The following is a 24,897-nucleotide window of genomic DNA, read 5'->3' as shown; positions in this document are numbered from 1 at the left end:
CCTTCATCCCCCGAAGTGCCTCCCATCTGCCTGGAGGAGAAAGTCCAGCTTCTGCGAGTGGGCCTGCCTGTCCCCCAGCCTCACCGACTACTGTTCTTGCCCTTATGAGCCAGCAACACTGAACAGCCTGGAGCTCCTCTTACACACAGTGCTGTCCCTGCCTGTGGAATGCCCCTCACCTGGCTAATCCCATCTAGCCTCAGACACCAGCTCCTTCAGGAAGCCTTCCCGATTCATACCTCTCTAGCACCACCCACAGCATTCTGTTCCTAACTCTGTGTCTCCACTTTCCCCATTGTCTGTCTTCTTTTAGTTTGTTTCCCCCACTGAGCCAAGAGCCGAGGGCAGGGCTGTGTTTTATTCATCTCTGAAGCCCCAGCCCCTCACCCTGAGATGGCCCAGGTAAGTGCTCAGGAAACTGGGTGAACGAGTGACTGGCAAATGGGCGCCTCACCTGAGCGCCCTTCATCTGGAGGTGGGCCATGGGGGCTGGGGGCTGCGCCAGGACGGAGCCTTCTCAGTAACTCATACCGCTTCAGGAAGTTCCGGTGAGAGACCCTGGAAGCCAAAGCAGGCGGAAGGAGAGAAGAAGTGACTTTGGCCGTGAGCCAGGAGTCACTGTTTCACCTGTTCAATCACCAGCAAGGTGCTGCCCTGACTGTGGCCACTGAGCGGATGGCATTACTAGGCCCCTTGGCGGGAAGCCGGTGCAGACCAGTGCATGCTGGGCCTCCTGCTCCTGCAGCCTTGGTCCTACCCACACGGAGCCTTGCTCTTTTAGGAGGGGATCTGCAGCCTGCCCCCTCCCAAAGGGGCTCGCCAGCCTCTCTCCAGACACCTGGGTCACTCCTGCCGTGCACAGGGGCTCAGCACATCTCCCCTCTGACGCCACGGCCCCCTCCACTGCCGCCCGGGGTCTCGGCTCCCCATCACGGCAGCACTTCCCTACACATCGGTACTTCCTCCTCCTGAGTCTGGCTTCTGTCCCCAAAACTGCACCAGCGTGGCCACCAACTCCAGGGGTCAGTGCTCTGACCAGCCTCTCAGCAGCAGGTGCCCAGCTGACCCCTCTCCCTTGTAGAGCTTGCTCTCAGCCTCCAGGACACCCACGGTCCTGGCTTCCTCCTTCACCCCAACCCCCTCCAAGTTGTTGGTTTCTCGTCATCCACCCTCTCCAAACGTGAGCGTTCCTCAGGGAATGGCCTCAGACCTCCCTCTCCCCCTGTGATCTCCTTGCTCACGGTGTTAAAAGTCACTGAGGACAGACCCTCACGTGCCCCTCCATTTCAAACCGGACTCTCGCCTGCCCTCTCCCCCAGACCGTCCTGTGTCCCGATTTATCCACTTGCCTCAGATGGAAGCCTGGAAGTCGACTGCTCCCCTGCCCCATACCCCACCGTCTATCCATTCACAGTCCCATTTCTATGGCAAGCCACACTCCACTTTTACCCACTTCTCTCCATTCTTCACTGGGCCGCCATCACACCTGTTCTACCTGGAACAGCCGCCCGCTCATCTCCCTCCTCTCCTGACCCTAGGGCAGCCTCCACACAGCAGCCACGGAACACGAACGAGCGTGCAGCGTGCCCTGCTTACAATGCCCAGCGGCTCCCACGGCCCTCAGGAAGACAGCAGTCTTCACGTGGCCTAGAGCTTCCCCCCTTCCCCCCATCTGTTGTGTGTGCTCTGGTCACTTTAGCATCTCTCAGGTCCTAACCTGGGAGCTTTGGGGTTGCTGTTCCCAGGGTCTCGAATACTCTCCCCTCCTCCAAGTCTTCCCAGGCTGGCCCCTTGGCTTTGCTTCCCTAGGCCTGAGCTGCTCAGAGGGCCCCTCCCTGAGCAGTCCTGACCCCTTCCCCATTTGTCCACCTAATGGCACATTTTGTTCCTTTCCACAGGGATGTACATCCCAAGAAGGCAAGACTCACCTTTCTTATTCACTGATACGCACCAGGCAACGTGCCTACACAAAACAGGCCACAGAAAGTGAGCGCAGCCCTAGAGCTCCAGGCCGACTTCTGTGGACCTGCCTCTTTCTCTTCATCTCCACATCCTGCTCTGGGCTGGTCAGGCTCTCGTCTGACCCACGCCCTGAGCTCCACCCTGGCATTGGCCCTGCCCCCTGCACTGGATGGACTGGCCCACTCACCGGATGGGGAAGCCGGCGGCACTGATGTGGATGGTCTCCACGAGGCCACAGGCCTCCAGCTGGCTCAGGACCTGCAGGGTTAGGGACATAGGGCTGCAGCATGGGGCCAGCAGGCCCCAAATGCCACCCTTCCTGTGGCCCTGCTGGTGTGGATCTGCAGGCTCTCCTGATGGGCAGTCTTTGGGGCAGTGAGAAATCAAGGGACCTTGAGAAAATCTCCCTGTTAGAAAGGGTCCTGGTGGCCCCAGGTCCCCTTATCTGAAGCCTGGCTTCTGGTACAACTGAGCCCAATGCTAGTCCTGGCTGTCTCACCGCTCCCGTCTCTGCCTCACAATGCAGCCCAATCCAATTTCCTCTTTTTTATTTATTTTATATTCTGCAGTCAATAGAGTGAGTCACAGCTAAGAGGCAGGGGAGGTTATACTGTGAAGATGCTTCTGGGACCCAACCAAGGTCTTTACCACAGAGCAGTGGTCCTGACTATGAACCCTAAGGTCATATCTGCCAGTCGACTGTGGGACACTCCCCAGCATCGTCCAGCTCTCATATCTCTACCACATCCCTCCAAAGGGCAAAGGGCAGCTGCTGGCCACAGAGTGCTTTTGTGTAAATTTTAGAAACTATCCATCAGAAAGAGTGCACTGTGTCTGGTCTGTAAGGTGACAGAGATTTCCAGCTGATCACAAAAGACACCCATTCCTCTGGGCAGCCTCAGTCTCTTGTCAGGGCACATGGCTTGGTGAGCAGAGAGCAAGATGCACTGTAGCCCCTACCTGCCTCCTGTGGTTGGGCCACCATGCAGTACACAGACCACACAACTGTACATGACTGTCCTGCCAGAGCTGGGGAGATAAGCCCTCCCTAATGTCACTCCATTTGGAGCAGACGTCCTGCCCCTTACCCCTCCAGGGTCTTGGCCGAATGGGACCCTCCACAAAGCAGCTCTGGCCCAGTGTGAATTACCTCCTCCTGGTGGAACACCTGCGCCTGGCCCTGGCTGTTGGGCTTGATGCAGCGAATGTAGTGGGGTGTGGTGCTATGCAGAACCTGCAGAAGCTGCTCCAGGGAGGCCTGCAGAGGGGAGAGACCGTGGGTCAGGCTGCTGGGGGAGCACCGGCTGGGCCCTGGTTAGTGACACCTCCAAGCAGCCCTCCCAGCCCCGAGAGCTGGATCCTCACATGCCCTGAATGAGTCCTGGCAGCTCTCACTGGGTGTGCCCAGAGCACACTCCTCACCTCCGCCTCCAGGGACCCTTCTTGACCTGTGGCCCTCCCCACCGGGTTGGTCTCCCTGCATCTGGTCTCAGCCGCCCCCGACCAGAGCAACCTTTCCAGGAGAGAAGCATCTCAGAACCCACTGCCATTTGTTTGGGCGACAGCTGTTTGGGCAACCAAGCGCGTCCTGTGTGCTGGATGCCTTGCCAGGGTTATGACATGGCCGTCTGCCGTCATCTCACAGCTCGGGGCCTAACGGGCCTTGCAGACGTGGGCTGGGCTCTCTCAGTGGTGTGTCTGAGGCTGGGCAGGAAAGGGCTAACCAAACCTGGGCTCCCCTGGTTGTCCCCCATGGGAGGTGATGCGAGGGCTGCGTTTGGAAGGAGGACGAGGAATAAACTAAGAGAAGGGGCATGGAGGGCGGGAGTGAGGGTGGAGCCGAGGAGTGGTGCAGCCAATCGTGCAAGGGCGGAGCGACGGCAGGAGGGGACCCGTCTGCTCTGGCCGAGGACAGAGTTTGAGCAGGAAGCTAGGGAACTGGGAGTGGGCCAGTCACAGAGGTTCAGGTAACTACTGCTCTTCCACGATCACCCTATCAGCAGTGGGCGAAAGGCCGCACTGCCACCCACGCGCCCCTAGGCTTCCTGTCACGTCAACTACATACACAGTCCCTCTGTCAGTTTCCGGTCTCTGTCTTCCGTGGACCAGGACCACGGCTACCTGACTCCTCAGTGCTCCCAGCACACAGCACTGATCCTGGGAGGTGCTTGGTAAGCACTGGAGATTGATCAGTGAACCAAACACGTGGCATCAGCACTCGGACCCACCTTGAACTTGGACACCACGGTCAACACAGGGGCCCTGCTCTGGCCAGAGGGCTCCTCCTGGGACTTCTCTTCAGGGTCAGCAGGAAACAGCACTTTGAGCAGGGGGTCCTGGGATTGCTGCAGGAGCCTGGTCAGCTCAGGGGGGATGGGGTCCTATGGGGAAAGGACCAGGGTGAGAGCAGGCATGGTGCTGCCCACGGGCTGCCAGCCCTGCTCACCCAGGCCCCAGAAGAAGGGCAGGGCCTGAGCCCAAGAGGTTCAGAGCTGGTCTACTGGGTGCCTAGAAGCCAGGAAACGCAGCCATTTCTGGGCAGTTGTGCCTAATTAGCAGAGATCTCAGAGAAGAGGGCCCAAGAGGCGACCCTGGACTCGGGAGGATGTTCAGGAGGGGAGGACGCATGACAGAAGCTTCCACACACATGCAGCCATGACTCAGCCTCTCATTTCACGCAGGGGCCACAGGCCACGGGCCAGCCCTCACCTTGTTCTTCTCCACCAGGCCTGCGGTGTGGTACCGCACAGACCCCGCATAATGCACCACGATGAAGCTGGGCTCCCGGCTGAGCTTGTTGTGGCCCAGGCAGGGGCTGCCTGCCAGCGCACTCTCAATGCGTGTCTGGAGCTGGGCAGCACTGCTTGGCCGATTAAGGCGGCACTCCTGTGTGGGCCGGGATGGGACAGGTGGTCAGCCACAAGGTGAGAGGGGCTCACAACCCTCACAGTCCCCACGCCGTGGACCCATGGGAGCATCACAGTGACCCTGAAAAGGAGGGGTTATAGGGCTAGCAAACCCATTATGCAGATAGAAAGAGGCACACAGAGAGCACAGATGGTCTTCAAGGTCCCAGAGAAGCCCAAAGCCCCACTCGGGTGTTCTGCACACTAGCTGACCCCCCGACCTCGTTTATGAGGGAGCAGATGCTGACGGGGCTCCCCTCGATGAGATCCAAACAGGTCTGGTTGTCCTGGTAGCTGACAGTCGACCACTCCAGACCCTCAGCTGTGTACTCCTCCTGGGGGCAGAGGTGGGAGTGGGGTGGCAGAAGGCAACTGTGGTCTGAGGTCCAGCTGGCCATCCCACGGCTGGCCTCAGCACCACAGCCCGTTGCAGAGCGGTGTGAAAGAAGGAACCGAAGACGCCTGGTCAGATGCAGGGACGGGGCTGGGGGCCAGGGAGAGAGAGGGAAGGCAGGAGCGCCCCCCCCTCACCTGCTGGGCCCTGAGGTGGTGAGCCACGAAGTGCTGCTGCAGCTTCTCACTGGCATAGTTGATGCACAGCTGTTCCAGACTGTTGGTGGGGAACGACTCAAACCCGTACACGTCCAGCAGGCCTGGCAGGAAGCGGAGACCCCGTGGGGCCAGGGCAGGAGGAGGCGGGGCCCGCGGGACGACAGGAGCCCAGGGTAAAGCCTCATGCTTGGCAAGCCAGAGCTGAGGCGGGGTGAGGACAGTACCCAGCGGTGAGCAGAGCACCTCCCACCCCAGCGTGGTTCCCAGGGTAGCCTCCCCGTCCCCTCAGAGCTCAAAGCAGGAAGAGGCCGAATGAGGTGTCAGGGAACCAGGTCCTGGGGAACGCTGTGTGTCCAACCCGGTTTGGACGGCCTGAGTCTCACGTGCTCAGTTGGTGCCTAGAATTCCATTCTGTGAGCAAACTTCACCGACGCTTCTGAGCTTTACTTCCTCCCCTAGCAGGTTCTAATGATGTTACCATGTCCCCCATGTCCCTTCTAATCTAGCTCCTTCACCGTCCCCCACTACTCTCCTGAGACCGGAGCTGGGTCTCCGGGGAGAGGAGGGGCCCTCGTGGCCCGGCCACCAGCTGAGCCTGCCTGGAGGGCTGGGGACGGTCAGATGCAGGCACCAGAGAGCAGAGACCTCGCCCACACACTGGTGGAGGGTGAGCAGATGGGTGCAGAGGAGGGAAAGGAGCTGCCCGGAGTCCCGCAGTAGACCCAGGGCTCTGCTCTCTGTGCCGGGCCCTCCTGTCCTTTTTCTGAAGGAGGGTTCCTGGAGGGTGAGCCCCTGCTACCTATGAAAGTGGTCCAGGAGTCGGGGTCCGCACAGATGCTGCTGTTGATCACCGATACCAGCCAGTCAAACAGCCTGTTGGGGTGGGGCGGGGGGAGTGGGCTCTGGTGAGAGGCGTCAGGCTGAGCCTAAGGGGTGGCAGGACTGTCCCTCCAGCCTGGGTGCCACACCTTGGACGGCCTGTCTTCTAAGCCTGACAGGTCAAGGGCTGAACACTCTCCTCTCGTGCCCTGCCCATCCTGTCTTGACCTACTACACATGCAGGCCATGGTCACGCACGTTCCCGGGCACACGAAGACCTGGCCTGTCCGCGAGCAAGACTGAGCACGGGACCAACTGCAGGCACGTCCCTTTTTACTGTGCTTTGCTTTATTGCGTGTTTTACAAATTGAAGGTCTGTGGCAACCCTGCATCAAGCAAGTCTAACAGCGCCATTTTCCCAACAGCGTTATTTTAAAATTAAGTTATGTACATTGTTCTTTTGGACATAAAGCTATTGCACACTTAATAGTCTACAGTATGCTGTAAGCATAACATTGCTATGCACCACGAAGCCAAGAAATTCGTGTGACTCACTTTATTGTGGTGGTCTGGAACTGAACCTGTGATACCACTGAGGTCCAGTATAGCTTCTGGGGCTAGACAGGGAGTGGGTCTGCCTCAGTCCCCTGGCCCGACACCCAGCTGCATCTTGATGAGAAGGGGCTGACAGGCAGCTCTGGGTGGGACCGTGAAGCACTGAGGTCACTGGACTCCCCTGCAAACCTCGGCCTGCGGAGGCCAGCGCTCAAGGCCCCACCACATCCCCCTACTCCATCCTGCACGAGGGGGCCCCGCGTCACCCGAGGTGGACAATGGCAACCTGTGCTCTGGAACCGTCGCCCCTGAGATGACGGGATGGTTGCTGTACAACATGGTGACACATATGATACTATATAAGGGTTTCTTCCTTACCATTCGTTTAAGTAATTGCTCTGCAACCTTTTTTCAATTCAGTAAATGATTCCTATTTTTGCAACAAGGACTTCAAATACCCATTTGAGGTACTAAAAATGAGTGAGCTAGTGATACAATGACCTGTTTGCTGTGTGTAAAATGATCCATGATTAGAGACTCACTGTGTCTGTGATCATCACACTTTACCCTGCTCATTTTGCAGTGATTTGACACAAAAGCTTTAAAAATCTTTGGCCTCAAATTCTGACCTGAAATTCGCTTCTAGGGCGTGAGAACAGAGTACCTTGCTGAACCGGGTTCAGTCTGGGCCCAGCTGCCCTGGGCCATTTTCACTCAGAGGATCTTATCCCCTTAGCAGAGCTTCTCAGGCTCTTAGCTCTTGAGAAGTTCGTGAAACCAGGGGGACCCTCTCCACAGGCACCCAAGTTCCTATAAGCACACGCACGCACACGCGCACACACACACACACACACGTGTTCTGTCCCATAATTTCAGAGGAGCCTGGGCCCTAGACACCCTCAATGGCACCCCAAAGGGTCTCAGAACCCAGAGTAACAAATCACCCCTTAACCACATGGCCAAAGGGTAGAGATGCCCACAGAACCAACAGGAAAAGGACAGGACCCCCGCCTTCCCCGTTCTGGGCTCCACCTGCTGCAGTGTTGCTCAAGACTGTGGGCAAAGCTTCGGGCTCTACCACCATCTATCAGATTCCCCAGGTGACTACCAAGAGTACAAGGGCACACAGAGACAGAGGAGCCTATTCACCCATGGGTCTGCACCCGGACCTGGGAGGGACCCACATCACCTCTGGGGCTGGCCTTGCCAGCAGAGCAGGCAGGCCTTCCTCACCTATCACCAAGGTCAAGCCAGGCTCCTGTACTTTAGTAACATGCTGAATCTAGGCCAGGTGGCAACTTCTCCACGCAGAGTAGTCCGGAATCAAGCCAAGGGCCTTGCTCGGGGAAAGCCCAGGAGCCACTCCCTCCTGCCCCCCAGGAACCCGTCTGCTTTATCTGGCAGCCCTCACCCTGGGCCCAGCCGTACTGCCTAAGGGGTCTGTTCCAACTCCAGATGGGGGGGCCTGGGAGGAGGGCAGGGCCCAGAGCACCCACCGTGCATAGACCAGTTTGGCCAGACAGTCTCTGCGGGTGTCACACTCGGCCCGGGAGCAGGGCTTCCGGAACACCTGCTGCCGCCTGCCTGCCCTGATGGTTCGAATCCGCAGTGTCTCCAGCAAAGGGTCTTCTGGGAGCCGCAGCAGTGAGGCCGATGTCCTGACAGAGCCTGGGAGGCACAAACACCCTCCATCCAAACATCGCTCTGCCCAAGGCCCCGTGAAGTCATCACAGTGGAACCACGACCCACCCAATGGGGCAGAGTGAACCCAGGTGCAGGTGGGTGAGGAGGCTTGGCCAAGGCAGAGGCAGGACTTGAACCCAGGGCTTCTGTGTGCCAGTCCACATGGCCATGAGTGGGATAAACCACTTCATAAACCCTCCAACTCTCGTTTTCTCATCTGTAAGATGCGGGTGATGCTATCTGCTGCAGCAGAGATGGGGTGAGGAGTAACTTCTCCAGGGCAGAGCCCTATAGCTTATGGCTTCAAGGGCACTGATTCCAAATTTCACCTTCTGGCCTCCCTCCCACCCGATCCCACCAAATGTCGCCTCTTTTCCGGCAGGGCCTGCCTTGCTCCCCGGGTGTCTGACCAAAGCCTGAGGTGCAGGCCCCCCATCCTTGCACTCACACTTAGCATCGTCCATCAGTGGGCAGGGCTGGGCTTCGTTCCCGGAGTCAGCAAACCGGGTGTTGCCGAGGTGCAGCAGTCCAGCTAGGGCCTGAGGGGGCAGGAGAGGACACGAAGTGGGCCCCTTCTCAAGGGCTGGAGCCCAGCCTGGGGAGGGTCTCTCTCCTGCTGAATATGATAATTATGATAACAGAATAGTAACAGCTCTCAATTACTGCCCACTTACTCCATGACTTGGCCAGACCCAATTCTACACAAGTTACATGCATCATTTTCTGTAATCTTTTCAACAACCAATGAGGCATTTGCTATGGTGGTGCCCATGATAATAGATGAGATGGGGAGAGGTTAAATCACAAGCCCGAGGCCACGCACTTGGTAAAGGAGAAAGGCAGGATGAGAACCCAGGCAATTCAACTTCAGATCCCTCCCGGGGCAGCCACTGGGGCCGCCACGTCACCCACAGTCTGTCCCCCCTGCCCCCCGACTCCAGGAGCAGACCGTGTGGGAAGGCCACTCCTGTTCCTCGTGGACTGGCCCCACCTCTGTGTGGCTGGTGGGGGCTTGGCTCTGGCTCCTTCTGGCTCTTTCTCAGCACTGTTTGGCTTCTGACAGCCTGGCCTAGGGCAGGATCTGCGATCTTAGTCTCTGTCCAGCGGGTGCTCCCTTGCCTTCGCACTCAATGACCCACATGGATGAGCCCCCAGGGGCTGTAGAAAGGGGACCCCTGGGTCCAGCAACTTGGAAACCTTTGGACCTGGTATTGGTAGAGCAGGGCCTCTCCTACCATCCCTGTCTGGTCCCAGAAAGGGTGTGCCCACATGCTACTGGCTTTCAGGCCACAACCCACCTCAGGAGAAGACTACTGTGCTGATGGGCAGTGTGGCTGGGACACACCCTCAAGACAGCACTCCTGTCCAGACTCCTATTGTTGTCAACTTGTCCTATGTGCTGTCCCTCTGGCCAAGCTCTTGGCTGGTGGTGTCCATACTGGCTGTGATCTCCCCCTACAGCCTGAGCAGCCCCCTTCTGGAGGTGGAGGTCTCTTTCCACTGCACTGCCATCTCCCTGGAGCGGCATCCCTGTCTCTGCTGCCAGCCAATCCTACAGATCCCCTCCCGCCACTCCGCAGGAGTGAGGAGAAAGATGGGAGAAGGGAGACCACCAGTGGGGATGAGCGGGGCCCAGTTCCTCTGGGTGAGCACTGTGTCCCAGGAGGAAGAGGAAGAGGGTGGGAAGTCGGAATTACTACGTCCAGTACAAACTCTATCTGCACCACTCAGTGCTGTCTGGCCGTGGGCAGGTCTCTAGTTTTCTCAAGCATTAAATGGGAATAATCTCCATACCCATGGGTCTGTTGAAAAATACCAAGTGAGCTAAGAGGTGTGAACATGATTTTAAAACTTTTAACACACTAGACAACCACATGGCAGCATCGTTTCTCTATTCTGATTAATGGAGCAATAACTGACCCAGGCACTTTGCCCTTTGACCTCCGTGGGTCACTGTGCTGGCCTGTTCTATAGCACTATGTGCCCTGCCACTGTCCTCTCTGCCCCCGTCCACCCTGACCCCCGGTCGCCAGGCTCAGCCTCACAGAGAGGCGGGCGACTCCTTGGAGATTGTGCAGTGGGGCCTAACATCTTAGAGCCTCAGGGAAAGAGTCTCACACACTGAGAGAAGGGCCCTATGAAAGGGGCTGCCCATCACCGCTGCCACATGTTAGTGGTGTGGCTTTTCCTCTGACCTGAAAGATGTTGTTCTGGGTGGGGGCATCGATGCCCAAATGAAGCATGGCCTCCCTGGTCACCTCGAAACAGTCCTCTGAAAAGGAATCCAAGTCACAGCCCAGAGTCAGGACCAGAGGTCAGCAGGGGCAGCGAGGGGTGAGGGAGGCAGGCCCTGTCGGGATGGGTGGGCGCTGCCGGGCCAGCCCAGGGTGCTGGGTAAGGCTCCCCCTACCTTCCAAGGTCCTCTCTGGGTTGGGCAGCCAGGAGAAGGCAGCTCCCTCAGGGAGGTGCCACTGGAGCCTCTCGTCCGCACTGGCTCCTTTGCAGATCTGTGGGGATGGGGACGGGGGCTGAGCTGGGGGTGCTGGGGAAGCCTAGGCCTGCATAAGCCTGGGGTTGGGATGAGAGCAGTGAGAAACGGCAGCAATGTCACAAGGCTGAGAGGTTCCCGTAGAGAGCCCAGGGCAGGCAGGGGGGCAAAAGCAGCAGCGAACAGTTCTGGGCGTCTCCACCCGATGCAAAAAAACTCACTGAGGGTGTCTGCAGTCTGATGAAGAAAGCAAAACTCCACCTGGGGAGCCCCCAGTCCCAATCTGAGAGCAGGGAGATGTACTACCCATGCCTTGGGGGTCCCCCAGTCTGATGGAGGAGGCACAGTCTAGGGAGGTCCTTGTTCCCAGTTGCCGTTCGAGGACAACCCTCCATCTGAGAGTGAGAGTTTCCATTGTGGAGACAGTCCCAGCCTCAAGGACCTTCTGATCTGACAGAGAAGGCAAGCACGTTCCCATGCCAAAACCATCCTGGGAGCCAAGACCCAGTGTGTGGCAGAAGTGTTACATAAAATTTGTAGGAATAAGTGGTGGCATTGCTGAAACCAGGTGGACAGGCAGGCATGAAGCAAGGCAGGGAGGGGAAGGTTTAGGGGCACAGACCCATCTCTGCCCTGCATCTGGGCAGCTGTGGGCCCCACCTGGTACAGACCTGATAGAAGATGTGGAAGTTCCTCTCATTGGAGGCCTGGCAGGCCACTCGAGTCTTCTCTAGCAAGTAGGTCTGAACTGTAGCGCCAGTCATCTGCTGGGCCCTGGGTACAAGCAGGCTGGAGCCCATTAGTTGCCTGTTCATCCCATGGACGTTTATTGGGCACTTACTGTGTGCCAGACTGCAACCTCCCCCAACTCTTCCACTTAGGCAATGGGGGTTGTGAGGACTAGGGACCACTCAGCAAGTCCTTGGTTGGGGGTCTGGGACATTGCCCTCCAACCAGCTCAGAGGCAGGACCAAGGCCTCTGTACATTGTTTTGCCCCATCCCGAGGCAGGAACAGAGCCCCAGCTTCAAGCTCAGAGGTGTGGCCAAGAGGTGGCAGTTTAGCTAGAAGTCTCTGAGCAAGGGCAGAAGTCAGAACACATGGGCTGCACAAGCACATTGCCCCAGGGTCCCTCAGGCTGGAGGAGTTCTCCAGCTTCAAAGATCACCCTCAGGTTCATTTATCACACATAAAAACATGCCAGGAGGAGCTGAGTTCTGCCCACAGGGGTGGCCCAGGCGGGGCACTGCCCCAGACACTGTCACACTCCCCCGCCCCCAGCAGCCAGACTGGCACAGAGACTGGTAGCAGAGATTACCTGTTCAGCTGGAGCTGGATGAACTTCCCAAAGCGGCTACTGTTGTTATTCCTCAGTGTGCACGCGTTCCCTACAGATCACACCTTGTGTTTACAGAGTCCCCAGGGGCTAAGGTGGCCTCAGGTCTGCTGGGGCCAGGTCTCTATCCTCAAGTCACCTAAAGCCCCCTTTGTTGGTTTCCATGTCACAAGGGACAGGACTATGGACTGGGCACTCGGGCTTTAGCAAATGAGATTCAGCTGAGTTAGAACTTCCTGGCAATGAAGTGGAAAGAGCCAATCTAGGCAGTCAGGGACGATTTTCTCTGAAGGAGAAGGATCAAAACCAAGCTGTTACTATTGAGGCAGATGGTAAGGCACGTCTAGAGTGCCAACATGGACACTAACTGCTGTGCATCCTTAGACAAGTCCCCTTCCCTGAACCATCAGGAAGCTGTTTGGAAGGATGGGGCTTGGACTGGGTGAGCCACAAGGTCCTCTCCAGCACCACTGCTACACCTGCTTAGGCTAGAGGGAGGGGACGACAGAGTGACGTCACCTCTACTGGAAGGAGGCTAAGGGTACCTGGGAGGAAGTTGGGGATCCATGGCAGTGAATGATAAACTATCCTCCACCCCTCTCCTAAAGAGAACACAGCTCCTTTCCCTGGAAGGTGGCAAATTCCAGAAGAAATGGGACTGAGGTACTGTGCCGAGGACACCAAGCTCACCGAAAGCTTCCATGACGGGGTTGGAGTTCAAGATTCGCTGTTCGATCCTCTCTGCAATCTTGTGATTTTCCCAGGATGTGGGTGACGCGGCCACCACAGCGTAGAACTTCATAAGGCAGCGGGACGTCCATGTCTGTGGCAGAAACAGCCCTGTGGGAGCTGTGTCCACGTTCCCTCCCACTTCTGAGCCTGCCTGATACAGCCCTCTTTTCCACCATGTATGCTGCTGACCAAAGGGTGAATGCTGAGTTCAACTGTATCCTTGGGCAAGGCACTTCCCCGTCTGTGAAATGGGGACACTTACTTCTGCTTCTCCTAGCTCCTGAGGATGCATTTAAGAAATGAGGGGGGCTGGGGCAGAGGAGGACAACCCACCCTGACCTCAGCAGGCTACTGACCTAAGGAGACTTTCCATGCATTTTCTTGCCAACCCTACAGACACAGATGCAATTACATACTACCTGTTTTCAAAATGATGAAACTCAGGCATAGAAAAAATTTTAACTTTATTGAAGAGTACATATCTAGTAAATGATAGGGCTCTGATTTATACCAAGGCAATCTAGTTACAAAATTCTCACTGTTTTGTTTTTAATCACTTGAGATGAGGTCTATTTTGATTTTAATTTCCATTTGTTCATTGCTAGGACAGAGAAACAATAGATTTTAATATACTGACTGTACCCTGTCACCTTGATAAACTCCCTACACCTCACTACAAGTTTTTAGCTTTGTTTCTGTTTGGTTTTGGGTCTTTTTGGTAGCTTTTTTGGTAAATTCTTTTAGGTCTCCCTCTGAGGTGGGAGGTGCTCCCTCTCTGCTATTTTCTGAAAGAATTTGTATAGAACTGGTAATGTCAACTCCTTAAATACTTGGTAGAATCCACAAAGTGAAGGCACCTGGGCCTGGAGCTTTCTATGAGGATTTTTTTTTTTTTGAAGACTCAGGCCCCCCTGCATATCCATGCTGTCTTACTTCTCACTCCTCATATCTCTCCTGTTCCCTTTGTGTTTTTGTGTCTTATTCCCTTAGTTCTTTTTCTTTTAATTAATTTATTTTTGGCTGCGTTGGCTCTTCGCTGTTGCACGTGGGCTTTCTCTAGTTACGAGTGAGGGCTACTCTTCATTGTGATGCGTGGGCTCCCATTCTGGTGGCTTCTCTTGTTGCGGAGCACGGGCTCTAGGCGCATGGGCTTCAGTAGTTGTGGCTCGCTGGCTCTAGAGCACAGGCTCAGTAGTTGTGGTTCACGGGCTTCGTTGCTCCGCAGCATGTGGGATCTTCCCAGACCAGGGCTTGAACCCATTTCCCCTGCATTGGCAGGCAGGTTCCTAACCACTGTGCCACCAGGGAAGCCCTGAGGAAAGATACTTAACGATGACTTAAATTTGTCTCATAGATTTAGATATTCAGGTTATATGTTTCTTCTTTTTTTTTTTTTTTTGCGGTACACGGGCCTCTCACTGTTGTGGCCTCTCCCGCTGCGGAGCACAGGCTCAGGACGCGCAGGCTCAGTGGCCATGGCTCACGGGCCCAGCCACTCCGCGGCATGTGGGATCTTCCCGGACCGGGGCACGAACCCGCGTCCCCTGCATCGGCAGGCAGACTCTCAACCACTGCGCCACCAGGGAAGCCCTATATGTTTCTTCTTATGTGAGCTTCAGCAGTTTGTGTCTTTCAAAATATTTCTCCATTTTATTAAATTGTAGAATTTATTGTAATAGTTAAAAATTTCTTATCTGTAGGATCTTTAGTTATGTCTATTCTTTCATTTCTGACATGTGTAATTTGTCTTTCTAAGTTTGACTAGATTTTATTAATCATTTCAAAGAAATAACCATAGATTTCACTTGCTTTATTATTTTTGTTTCTATTTTACTGGGTTTTTTTTTAACTTTATTTCCTTCTTCTGCTTACTTTGGGTTTACTTTATTCTTTTTCCCTTAGTTTAAGGTAGAGGTTCAGGTCAATTGAGTTTATTCTTTTTGAATATAAGCGTTCAACGTTACAACAAATTTCCTACTACACACTGTTTTTTTCTTTTAAGCACAAATTTTGATGTGTTTTGCTTTAATATTCACTCAGTTCAAAGTGTTTTCTAATATCCCTTGTGATTACTTCTTTGACCCAAAGGATATTTAGAAAGGTATTAATTTCCAAACACTTTGGGATTTTCTAGATATCTTTGTTATTTACTTCTAGTTCAATTCTACTCAGGGCAGAGAACAGTTTGTATTTTAATCTTTTCAAATTGAGATTTGTTTTGTGGTTCAGAAGATAGCCCATATCAGTTCCACGTGTACTTGAAAAGAATGCACAAATATCAAACTATTAATTTTGATTTTATTTCTTTCAACTGTTTTTGCTTTGTGTATTAATATAATTACTTCAGCTTTCCTTTGATTAGTGTTGGAATGGTATATCTTTTCCTATTCTTTTACTTTGAACCTATCTATATCTTTATAGTGGGTTTCTTTAAGACATTATATAATTTGAGTCTTGCCTTTTTAAAGAAAACCACTCTGACATTCTCTGTCTTTAATTGAAGAGTTTAGTCCACTTACATTTAATAATCGCTATGGTTGGGTTTAAATCTACCATCTTATTATTTCTTTTTGAGTTGTTCCATGTGATCTTTGTTACTTTTTTTCTCCTTTTATTGCCTCTGGTTGAATTGTGTACTTCTATGATTCCATTGTACCTCTACAATAAACTGTTACTGTCTTCACCTTAGAATGAATGATTTTTTAAAATTTATTTATTCATTCATTCATTCATTTTTTTGGCTGCGTTGGGTCTTTATTGCTGCACGCGGGCTTTCTTTAGTTGTGGCGAGTGGGGGCTACTCTTTGTTGCCGTGAGCGGGCTTCTCATTGCGGTGGCTTCTCGTTGCAGAGCACGGGCTCTAGGTGCACGGGCTTCAGTAGTTGTGGCTCACGGGCTAGCACAGGCTCAGTAGTTGTGGTGCGTGGGCTTAGCTGCTCCACAGCATGTGGGATCTTCCAGGACCAGGGCTTGAACCTGTGTCCCCTGCATTGGCAGATGGATTCTTAACCACTGTGCCACCAGGGAAGTCCCTATCATTCTTATCTTTGTTCCTCTTTACGTATATTTTCCTGCTTCCTTAAAGATTTTTTTTTTTTAAGATTTTTTCCTTATGCTTGCCTTCAGCAATTTGACTATAATGTGCCTAGGTGTGTTTTCTTTGTATGCATCCTACTTAGTGTTTCCTGAGCTTCTAGGATCTGTGCTTGTTATCTTTTGCTAATTTTCTAAGATATTACTTCTGACCCACACTCTCTCTTCTCCTGGGACATCAATTACAAGTATGGTAAACCGTTTGATATTGTACTAAGGCTCCTGAATGTGCTTTTCTTTTTGTTTTTCAATTTTCTCTCTCTTTTTTGTTTTGTTTTGTTTTGGCCACAACATGTGGCACATGGGATCTTAGTTCCCCAGCCAGGGATGAAACCCGTGCCCTCTGCAGTGGAAGCATGGGCCCTAACCACCAGACCACCAGGGAATTCCCCAAATTTCTCTTTATTTTTTGATTTCTATTGACTCACTCTCAAGTTCACTGATGAATTCTTCTGCATGTCTAGTCTGCTAATAAGAGTTGTTTATGCTTTTATCATTTCCACTTAACTATAGTTTCCACCTCTCTCATGAAGAGATTAGAAGAATCTTTTCTGGAGATACTGACAAGCTCATAAGACAAGTTATGAACATTCAGGGTCCCACCAGTTTAGAAAGCTATCCGTAGTGAGGCCTCCTGTCCATAAACGTAAGAGATTCTAATCAGTTGCTTAATGCCTTATTCTGGAGTATAAACAGAAATTCAAGGATCACTAACTATTTGGTAAACTTCTTTTACATGAATGACAAATATCACAACAAAGGAAGAAAAGGAACTAGAAGGAAACAGAAATGAATTTTGGAAATAGAAATGAAAGGAACAGAAGACAAGTAAAAATCATGAAATATCCTCAAAGATAAGAGAAGAAATAAGACCAGGATGCTGGGGGGAGAATAATATTCAGAGAACAAGAAAGAACTCTTAGAATTAAAATTTTTAATAAAAATTCAAAATTCAAAAGGATTGAAGGGTAGAGAATATCTCCCAGAAGACAGGACAAAATATTAAGAGACAGAAGAATAGATGAGGAAAACAGGATATTAGACAATTTATCAAACTTCCTACTAATACGAATTCCAGAAAGGGAAAACAAGGGGAGTAAATTATTAAATTATTATCAACAGATATAGTATTTTCCCAAACTAAAGGACATGAGTTTCAAGGTTAAAAAGACCCACATAAAGTATCCAGAACAGCAAGTGAGAAAAGACACGCCACTGTGAATTTCAATACCTATGGATAAAAAAGACGACCCTAAAAACTTTCGGAAAGAAAACACAAATCACCATTTATGGATTGGGACTTTCAACAGCAACACTCAAAAGAATATATAAGAAAATAACATAAATTCAGAAAGAAAATGATTTCCAATTTGAAATTATAATATCCAGCCAACATGTCAAATTAAGGCAGAATAAACATTTGCAGATGTGCAACAACTCAAAAATATGCCCTCCAAGTAACCTTTGTCGGGAAGCTACTGAAGAATATGCTCCATAAAAACAAGGCAGTAAAGGATGAAGAGGAATCCACTGGGCTCCAACAATAAGAGATCTATCACAGAACAGAGGACAACCTGGATCCCCAGAGTGAGGCAGACAGCTCCCAGGTAATAGCTGTGTGGCAGCAGCCCTTGGCAGCCACCAGTCTGAATGTGAGTAGGAGACGTGAGAACTCTAGGAAGGGCATCACCAAGAAAAAAAGGCACCTGAGGGAATTCCCTGGCGGTCCAGTGGTTGAGACTCCGTGCTTCCACTGCAGGGGGCACGGGTTCGATCCCTGCTTGGGGAACTAAGATCCTGGAAGCAGTGTGATTAAAAAAAAAAAAAAAAAAAGCACCTGTTGGGTAGGTGTTTTCCAGTTTTGGTGACAAGTTTGATAATGAATTAATAATAGGTATATAGAAACTAAACAAGTGAAAAAGTGGGGGCAATTATTAAGTAGAGGCAAAGAAAAATTACACAAGAAAAGAAATATAATCATGGTATGTTACAGGGCTCTGCTGGGAACAATACATACATACTTGTAATTACAAGTACCATATGTTAACTTACCCAGAAATCGTGATATGTATGTATGTATTTGGGGGCAGGGAAAAAGGGCTAAATTCTCATCAAAGTAGGAAATGAACAGATAAGATCAAAACTGAAAAATCAATAACTAATAATATAAGCATGTTGTTTAGAAATATGGATGGAGACACCCAAACAAACTGCTAAAAGATGTGAAAGCATAGGGCTGAGAGATATGGGGCAGGGTTGCTGTTTTTTTTATGTAAGCCTTGTAGTATTGCTTGATTTTTGAGAGCTATGTCACTATGTTACTATTTATCAAAAATAAATTAGGGCTTCCCTGGTGGCGCAGTGGTTGAGAGTCCGCCTGCTGATGCAGGGGACATGGGTTCGTGCCCCGGTCCGGGAAAATCCCACATGCCGTGGAGCGGCTGGGCTCGTGAGCCATGGCCACCGAGCCTGCGCGTCCGGAGCCTGTGCTCCGCAATGGGAGAGGCCACAACAGTAAGAGGCCCGCGTACCGCAAAAAAAAAAATAAATTAATTAATAAATTAATTAAAATAGAAAAGGATACCAGGCCCAGCCCATGACCACAGTGGCTGTTCAATAAAGGGTTACTGAGCTCTGGTTGCACGGGTCTAGGGCCAGGTCCAGCCTCAGCTGCCCAGAGCAATTCTGGAGGACAATGGGCTCATCCAGGAGCTGGGCCTCAGCCACTACACCGGCGAACTTGATATAGCTCTCAAAGATCCCCTCTTCACCCAAGTCCTAGCCCTCATCCCTACAGTTTGCTGTCTCCATCTGTTTCCTTGTCTGTCTTTCCCAGTGAGCTAAGAGCCCCCTGAAAGCCAGATGTTGCATTTTTCCTCTGTTCCTCCCCCTGCCACTCCTTACTGGCTAGCCCAGAGCCTAGAAGCTGGCAGATGCTCAGTGCTCAGCAATGCTTTCACATGCGAGTGTAGGCAGAGGGGGTTTATGGTCCAAAGAATCCCTTGTGAAGGTAATGCTGAGGAAGGGGTGGGGTGGCTGGTGAGGCTCGACGAGAAGGTGGCGAGGCCTGGGCTAGCAGCCTCCTCTGACCAGCCGTGCAACTCCTCACTCATCCTTGTACAACATTCTGTCTCACCTATTAAGATTTTGCCACCTAGGGACCACATGACCACATCAGGAGATTCTGTCCTTCCCCACAGCTGGCCCAATGCACGGCCCCTGCCATCAAGGGCAACCCAGAGATGCAGGTGGGCTACTTCCTTATTGGAATGCTAACTACTTTTGGAGGAGTGCTGCCACGTGCCCAGCATGCCACCAAGTGCCTTATGCGCACTAGTTCATTTAACTCTCACAGAAGTCCCATGAGTTACGTGTTGACATTTTACACGCGAAAGAAATGAGGTTTGCAAAAGCTAAATATCTTTCTGATGTGCTCTTAAGCACTATGCTGGAACCCCCAACAGCTGACTTTTGTGTCCAATGGTGTCAGAGCTGAGAGAGTCCTTCAATGAGAAAATGAAGGCTCAGAGAAAAAAGAATCTCACCCAGGGTTACAGTAGAGCCGGTGGAAGAGCCTAGAACCCTGCCTCTTGACTTCCTGCCCAGCTCCCGCCCACTGCTGCACACTGAATCCAAGAGGAGTGACCTCCTCTGCCTCCCTGCCCATCCAGCCAGTCACAAAGTTGACAGGGTGGGAAAGAGGCCCTCTTACCTTCCCAGCACCACTCTCTCCACTGACGACAACAGACTGGTTGACTGGCTCAATCAGGCTCTTGACATTCCTGTAGGTCTGTTCACCCACAGTGAAGATGTGGGGCTTCAGTTTCTGAAACATCAAGGGGTGAAAGGTCATGTGAGCAAACGCCTGTCTTCAAGGAGTGGTTGATCCAATGACGGCTGAGATGAGGAGCCTGCCCACAGCAGTGGCAGAGGCTTTGTCTAGAAAAATTTCCTGGAAGTAACAAAGTTAGCCCAACTGTGGGCTTTACCCATTCATCTTCTCTCAGTTTGGAAGCAGTGCTGGCCTTGACCAGTCTACGACATTAACACTTTATCCTCCCATCTTATCTTACCTCAACAGTCTTATTCTGCTATTTATTATTTTATGTTACTGTACTTTGCAATTTGCAAGAACTTTCTTACAAGGTATTGCCTAAGAAGTCTCTGTACATTAGCTGGATAGCTAACTATATTTTATAGATGAGAAATCTGAGGTTCAGACAGGTTAAATAACCTTCTCAAGTCCCCACAGCAAATAAGTGCAGCCATGTGATTTGAATTCCAAAGTCACTGTTCTCCTTTCCATCAACGAGTATTAATTGCCCTCAATGTGCTGGGCACTGAGGAAACAGAGGGGACCAGGACATGGCTTTGCCTTTGAGGAAGCAGACAGTCGGTCAGATATGGGCTCTCTGGCCAGGCCTCTCCTGGCTTCCACTCGTACACTAACCACGCGTGAGCCAGGCAACCTGTGCAACGCACAGCCCGCGCAGCACCACCTGGCCCGGAATGACTGATAGGACATCACTCTGGATGGTGTCAGAACCGTCCCTCTCTCCCCCTGCCCTCACCCCATCCACCTCCCACCTGGACTGTTACAAAGCCTCCAACTGTTCTCTGTCTCCTGTCTCACCTTCCTGAACCCAACTCCCCCAACTTCCAAGGTAATTATCCCCACAGTCGGCTCCGTTCACAGTCCCACCCCCAAGCCTGATGAAGAACCTCTGTGGACACTCTGCCTGCTGTGGTGCATCAGACCCTTCAACAGTCCTGGCTTATCTCATCTCCTGTCTCTCTCTGCAATACCTCCCTCTGGCCAGCAAGTCAGCTCTTGCTTCTCCCTGCACTTTAACATCAACTGGTCCATTCCCTGCCTGTACCAGCTCCATCCTCACCTCCACAAGAAGTTACTTGGCAGACTTCCTTGGTGGTGCAGTGGTTAAGAATCTGCCCGCCAATGCAGGGGACACGGGTTCAAGCCCTGGCCCGGGAAGATCCCACATGCCGTGGAGCAACTAAGCCCGTGCGCCACAACTACTGAGCCTGTGCTCTAGAGCCCGCGAGCCACAGCTACTGAGCCCACGAGCCTAGAGCCCGTGCTCCGCAACAAGAGAAGCCACCACAATGAGAAGCCTGTGCATCGCAACAAAGAGAAGCCCCTGCTCGCCGCAACCAGAGAAAGCCCGCGCACAGCAACGAAGACCCAACACAGCCAAAAATAAATAAATAAAATAAATTTATATAAAAAAGAAGTTACTTGGCATTCCAATCAGTGAAGATGAATATGTGCTGAATTTTCTAGGGCAATCCTTATCACATGTCATTTTATCCTTTTCCCAAAAAAGTAGTTTGTTAAATACACAAATGTACCCTTATAAATTCTTTCCTACTAATAAACTTACAAAGAAAATAAAAATCACCTGTCCTATGTCCCTATTTTAAATTCCAAAATCAGTTGAACAAGTATTTATCTCCCACTTTGCACCTACTGGTATATGTCCAAACTTCTGTGAGCTCCTGGTGGGCAGGGCCATGGCACCAGTAGACTCTGAATGACTACCTGGCTGGTGAATACATGGATAAGGACAGGGTAGCCTAGGGGAGGAGGGGCAGCCCTGAGGCCACAGGCAGCGGAGAGTCTTACCTGGGGCTGAGGAGCAGCGTGGTACTCTTGCATCAGCTCTGGTGAATAGAGCTGAGGGATGGGCTTGAAGGGGTTCAGAGCCACCAGGGTGCAGCCAGCGCTGGTGTAGAACGTGTCTGCCATGTACCGGGCCTGCAGACACCTCAGGACTGAGGCAGAGGTGCCTTTAGCAAACTCTGGCTCAAATGGAGACATAACTGCACATACAAACACCCACCTAACAGCGCTCCCTCTGCAATTAGCCAAGAGCCATTAGATCCCAGCAGCTCCCTGAAGAGTAGGTACAAGATCTAATTAAGCTGAGCCCCACATCTGGAGCAAAGGCTGCACTGGGGAGCCCGGGGGCAGCTGCCAGGCAGAGGTCTGGCTCCAGGTCAGGAGTCCTGCCTGCCTTAGTCTGGCCTGGGGCAGCAGTGCTGAATACCCTCATCACACCTCCACCCACTGGAGATGGCACACTCGAGGAGGGGGGGGCCCATACCTGTTTCCAGTGTCACAGGATTCACCTTGGTGAGGTCATCCAGCTGGTGCAGCGGGGCCTCCCCGCCCAGGAACTCCTGCAGGTCTTCTCTGAGGGATTCCCCACCATGGGCATCAGAGCCTGAACTGTGGCCATTAACCTGGGAGGGAGTAACAGGGCCAGGAGAGCTGGTACTCAGACCAGCTGGCAGCTACATAAGGGTGGGGGCCTGTACAGCAGAAAGAGAACAGGCCTATAGTATCATAGCCTGGTTGTTCAAACTTCAGCTCTGCCACTTACTAGGCCTGTGAGACTCGGTAAGTTACTTAACCTCTCTGAGCCACAGCTTCTTTATTTGTAAATTAGGAAAAATAAAATCAACTCACAGGGCTATTTGGAAGAAAAATAAGAAGACATATACAAAGCACTTAGTCAAGTGCCTGCCACATAACATGTACTCAGTAAATCAATAAATGCTATCCCCTCTCCTCTGCCATGAGTTCCAGCTTCTAGCCAGACCAGCTACCAGCATTACTGGGCTGGCAGGGGTGGGGCCCAAGGTGGGAGGCTGCTACAGGAGAACTGCAAAGGAAAACAACCATGGTTTGGCCCTTTTTTGAAAGAGACCATTCAGCTTCAGATGAAAACTCAGCTATGAGGTAGCCCCATGCCTTCAGCAGCCGCCTCTTGGGGCTTAAATTTAGCCTGGTTAATTAATTAGCTCCTGCTGCCCTGGTCTACTTGAGAAGAAGCCTGGCTCAGATGAGGTCAAGAACGAGCACCAAGGGGAAGTGGCCCTTTCTCCCTCTCCCTTGCCCATCCTCGATGCCAACACTTTCCACATGTTTCCTCTCCCTGTTTTCCTCCTGTGATCCCATGGCTCCTCTTTTCTCCCTGGGGGCTGCAGGAAAGATGGTGTGGGTAATAAAAGAAGACGGTAACTTGGCTGAAATCTGATTCTGGAGGAAGGGGTCCGTGATATAACATGTGTGGGTTTCTAATGATACTACTTAACCTTAGAGTTCAAACCCTCAAGCCAAGGAGGCAAGTGTCATTTGAGAGGCCCAGTAATAAGTTTCTTTCCAAAGATGTTGCCTGTTCTCTGAACTTGGGCCCACAATGATGAATGTACAAAGCAGGCTCTTGGCCTCCAGGATAACTGCCAAGGTCAGAGCATGACTGGGTCTATGCGAATCCCTCTGCTCTAGGGGAAAAAAGAAAATCACTCACAAAGCCATCCATAATTTTTTTTTTTTTGGCTGCGCTGGGCCTTTGTTGCTGCGCGCGGCCTTTCTCTAGTTGCGGTGAGTAGGGGCTACTCTTCGTTGCGGTGCACGGGCTTCTCACTGCGGTGGCTTCTCTTGTTGCGGAGCACGGGCTCTAGGCGCGTGGGTTTCGGTAGTTGCAGCACGCGGGCTCAGTAGTTGTGGCGCACGGGCTTAGTTGCTCCACGGCATGTGGGATCTTCCCGGACCAGGGATCGAACCCATGCCCCTGCACTGGCAGGCGGATTCTTAACCACTGCGCCACCAGGGAAGTCCCCCATCCATAATTTATGAACAGCTCTTATCCTTCCAGAGAGGCAGCTGAGTATCATGGTCCTTGACTTGGACTTGAAAGCTAGATTGCCTGGGTTTGAATCCTGATTCTACCACTTCCTAGCTGTATATCTTGTGTAAGTTTCTTAATCTCTTTGTGCCTCAATTTTCCTCATCTGTAAAGTGGGAATGGTGGTAGCATCTACCTCATAGATGCTAACAAGCACATAAAGTATTTAGAAAAGGCATCTGGTCTCTTCCACCAAAAGTTAGCTATTATAATATAATTTTGTTAAAAGCAGTCCTTCTAATTAGGCAATAATATATTAAAGGCCTTAAAACTACGTATGTCCCTTAAGCCTGCAATTCTTCTTCTAGAACATGATCCTATGCAAAGGTCATAAAAATGTTCAGTATATATAGAAACATTTACAACTGCAAACCAATTGAAAATAACCCAAATGTCCAAATAGTAGTTTAAATTATAGTACAACCTTACAATGGAATAAAGCAGATTACAAAGAGAACGATACCTTTAAATATTTTAAAAATACATATTTAGGGAAAAAAATCTAGGATATTCTTTGAAATGTCGGTTATCTCTGGGCAGTACAATTATGGGTAACTTTAATGTTCTTTTTGCTTACCTGTATTTCCCACATTGCTTATAATGAACTTGACCTTGAATAAGTCACTTAACTGCTCTGAGCCTTATCTCCAAAATGGGGATATAATAGCACTATATATATGACACAGTCTCTTTCTCAAGGACTAAACAAAACTAAATGTGTAAAATGCTTACTACAGTGCCTACTATATAGCAAGGGCTCAACAGAGCAGCTGCTCGTACAGTTACGATAAATGTTACTGCTTTTTAAATAAGAAATAAGTCAAAAATGGACAATAAAAAAAGCCCGGAGCAGATGACTGTCCTGCATGCTTCTCTCCAGCCTCCAAGCCTGTTTCATCAGCCAAAAGGCTGGGAGAAGGTCAAGTAGCAGAGTCTACCATGACTCCCTTGAGGCTGGCTGACCTCACTCTCAGTTATCCTGCCTGACCTGCCTAGGACTCCACTAGACCGTGATCTCCTAAAGGGCAGGAAGCATCTGCCTCAGGCCAGTGGCAACACT

The 24,897-nt window shown here is 51.5% G+C and overlaps 1 protein-coding gene across 1 annotated transcript in view; it reads right to left on the bottom strand.

Annotated features, from left to right (window-relative positions):
• MYO19 (myosin XIX) overlaps positions 1–24,897 on the bottom strand; it is a 31,538-nt gene that overhangs the window by 5,778 nt on the left and 863 nt on the right. Inside the window, exons 2-19 of the mRNA XM_065897078.1 lie at positions 22,251–22,389; positions 21,770–21,918; positions 19,838–19,951; positions 12,991–13,123; positions 12,283–12,352; positions 11,637–11,739; positions 10,888–10,984; positions 10,673–10,749; positions 8,926–9,016; positions 8,291–8,462; positions 6,220–6,293; positions 5,400–5,521; positions 5,090–5,203; positions 4,672–4,848; positions 4,191–4,343; positions 3,113–3,220; positions 2,150–2,220; positions 455–558 (exon numbers count right to left, since the gene is read on the bottom strand). Coding sequence (XP_065753150.1) covers positions 455–558; positions 2,150–2,220; positions 3,113–3,220; positions 4,191–4,343; positions 4,672–4,848; positions 5,090–5,203; positions 5,400–5,521; positions 6,220–6,293; positions 8,291–8,462; positions 8,926–9,016; positions 10,673–10,749; positions 10,888–10,984; positions 11,637–11,739; positions 12,283–12,352; positions 12,991–13,123; positions 19,838–19,951; positions 21,770–21,918; positions 22,251–22,389 — 2,068 coding nt within the window. The remainder of the gene's footprint in view (positions 1–454; positions 559–2,149; positions 2,221–3,112; positions 3,221–4,190; positions 4,344–4,671; positions 4,849–5,089; positions 5,204–5,399; positions 5,522–6,219; positions 6,294–8,290; positions 8,463–8,925; positions 9,017–10,672; positions 10,750–10,887; positions 10,985–11,636; positions 11,740–12,282; positions 12,353–12,990; positions 13,124–19,837; positions 19,952–21,769; positions 21,919–22,250; positions 22,390–24,897) is intronic.

Source organism: Phocoena phocoena, chromosome 19, assembly GCF_963924675.1.
Source record: "Phocoena phocoena chromosome 19, mPhoPho1.1, whole genome shotgun sequence".
NCBI classification, from domain to species: domain Eukaryota; kingdom Metazoa; phylum Chordata; class Mammalia; order Artiodactyla; family Phocoenidae; genus Phocoena; species Phocoena phocoena.
This window is presented reverse-complemented; position numbering and strand designations above follow the sequence as displayed.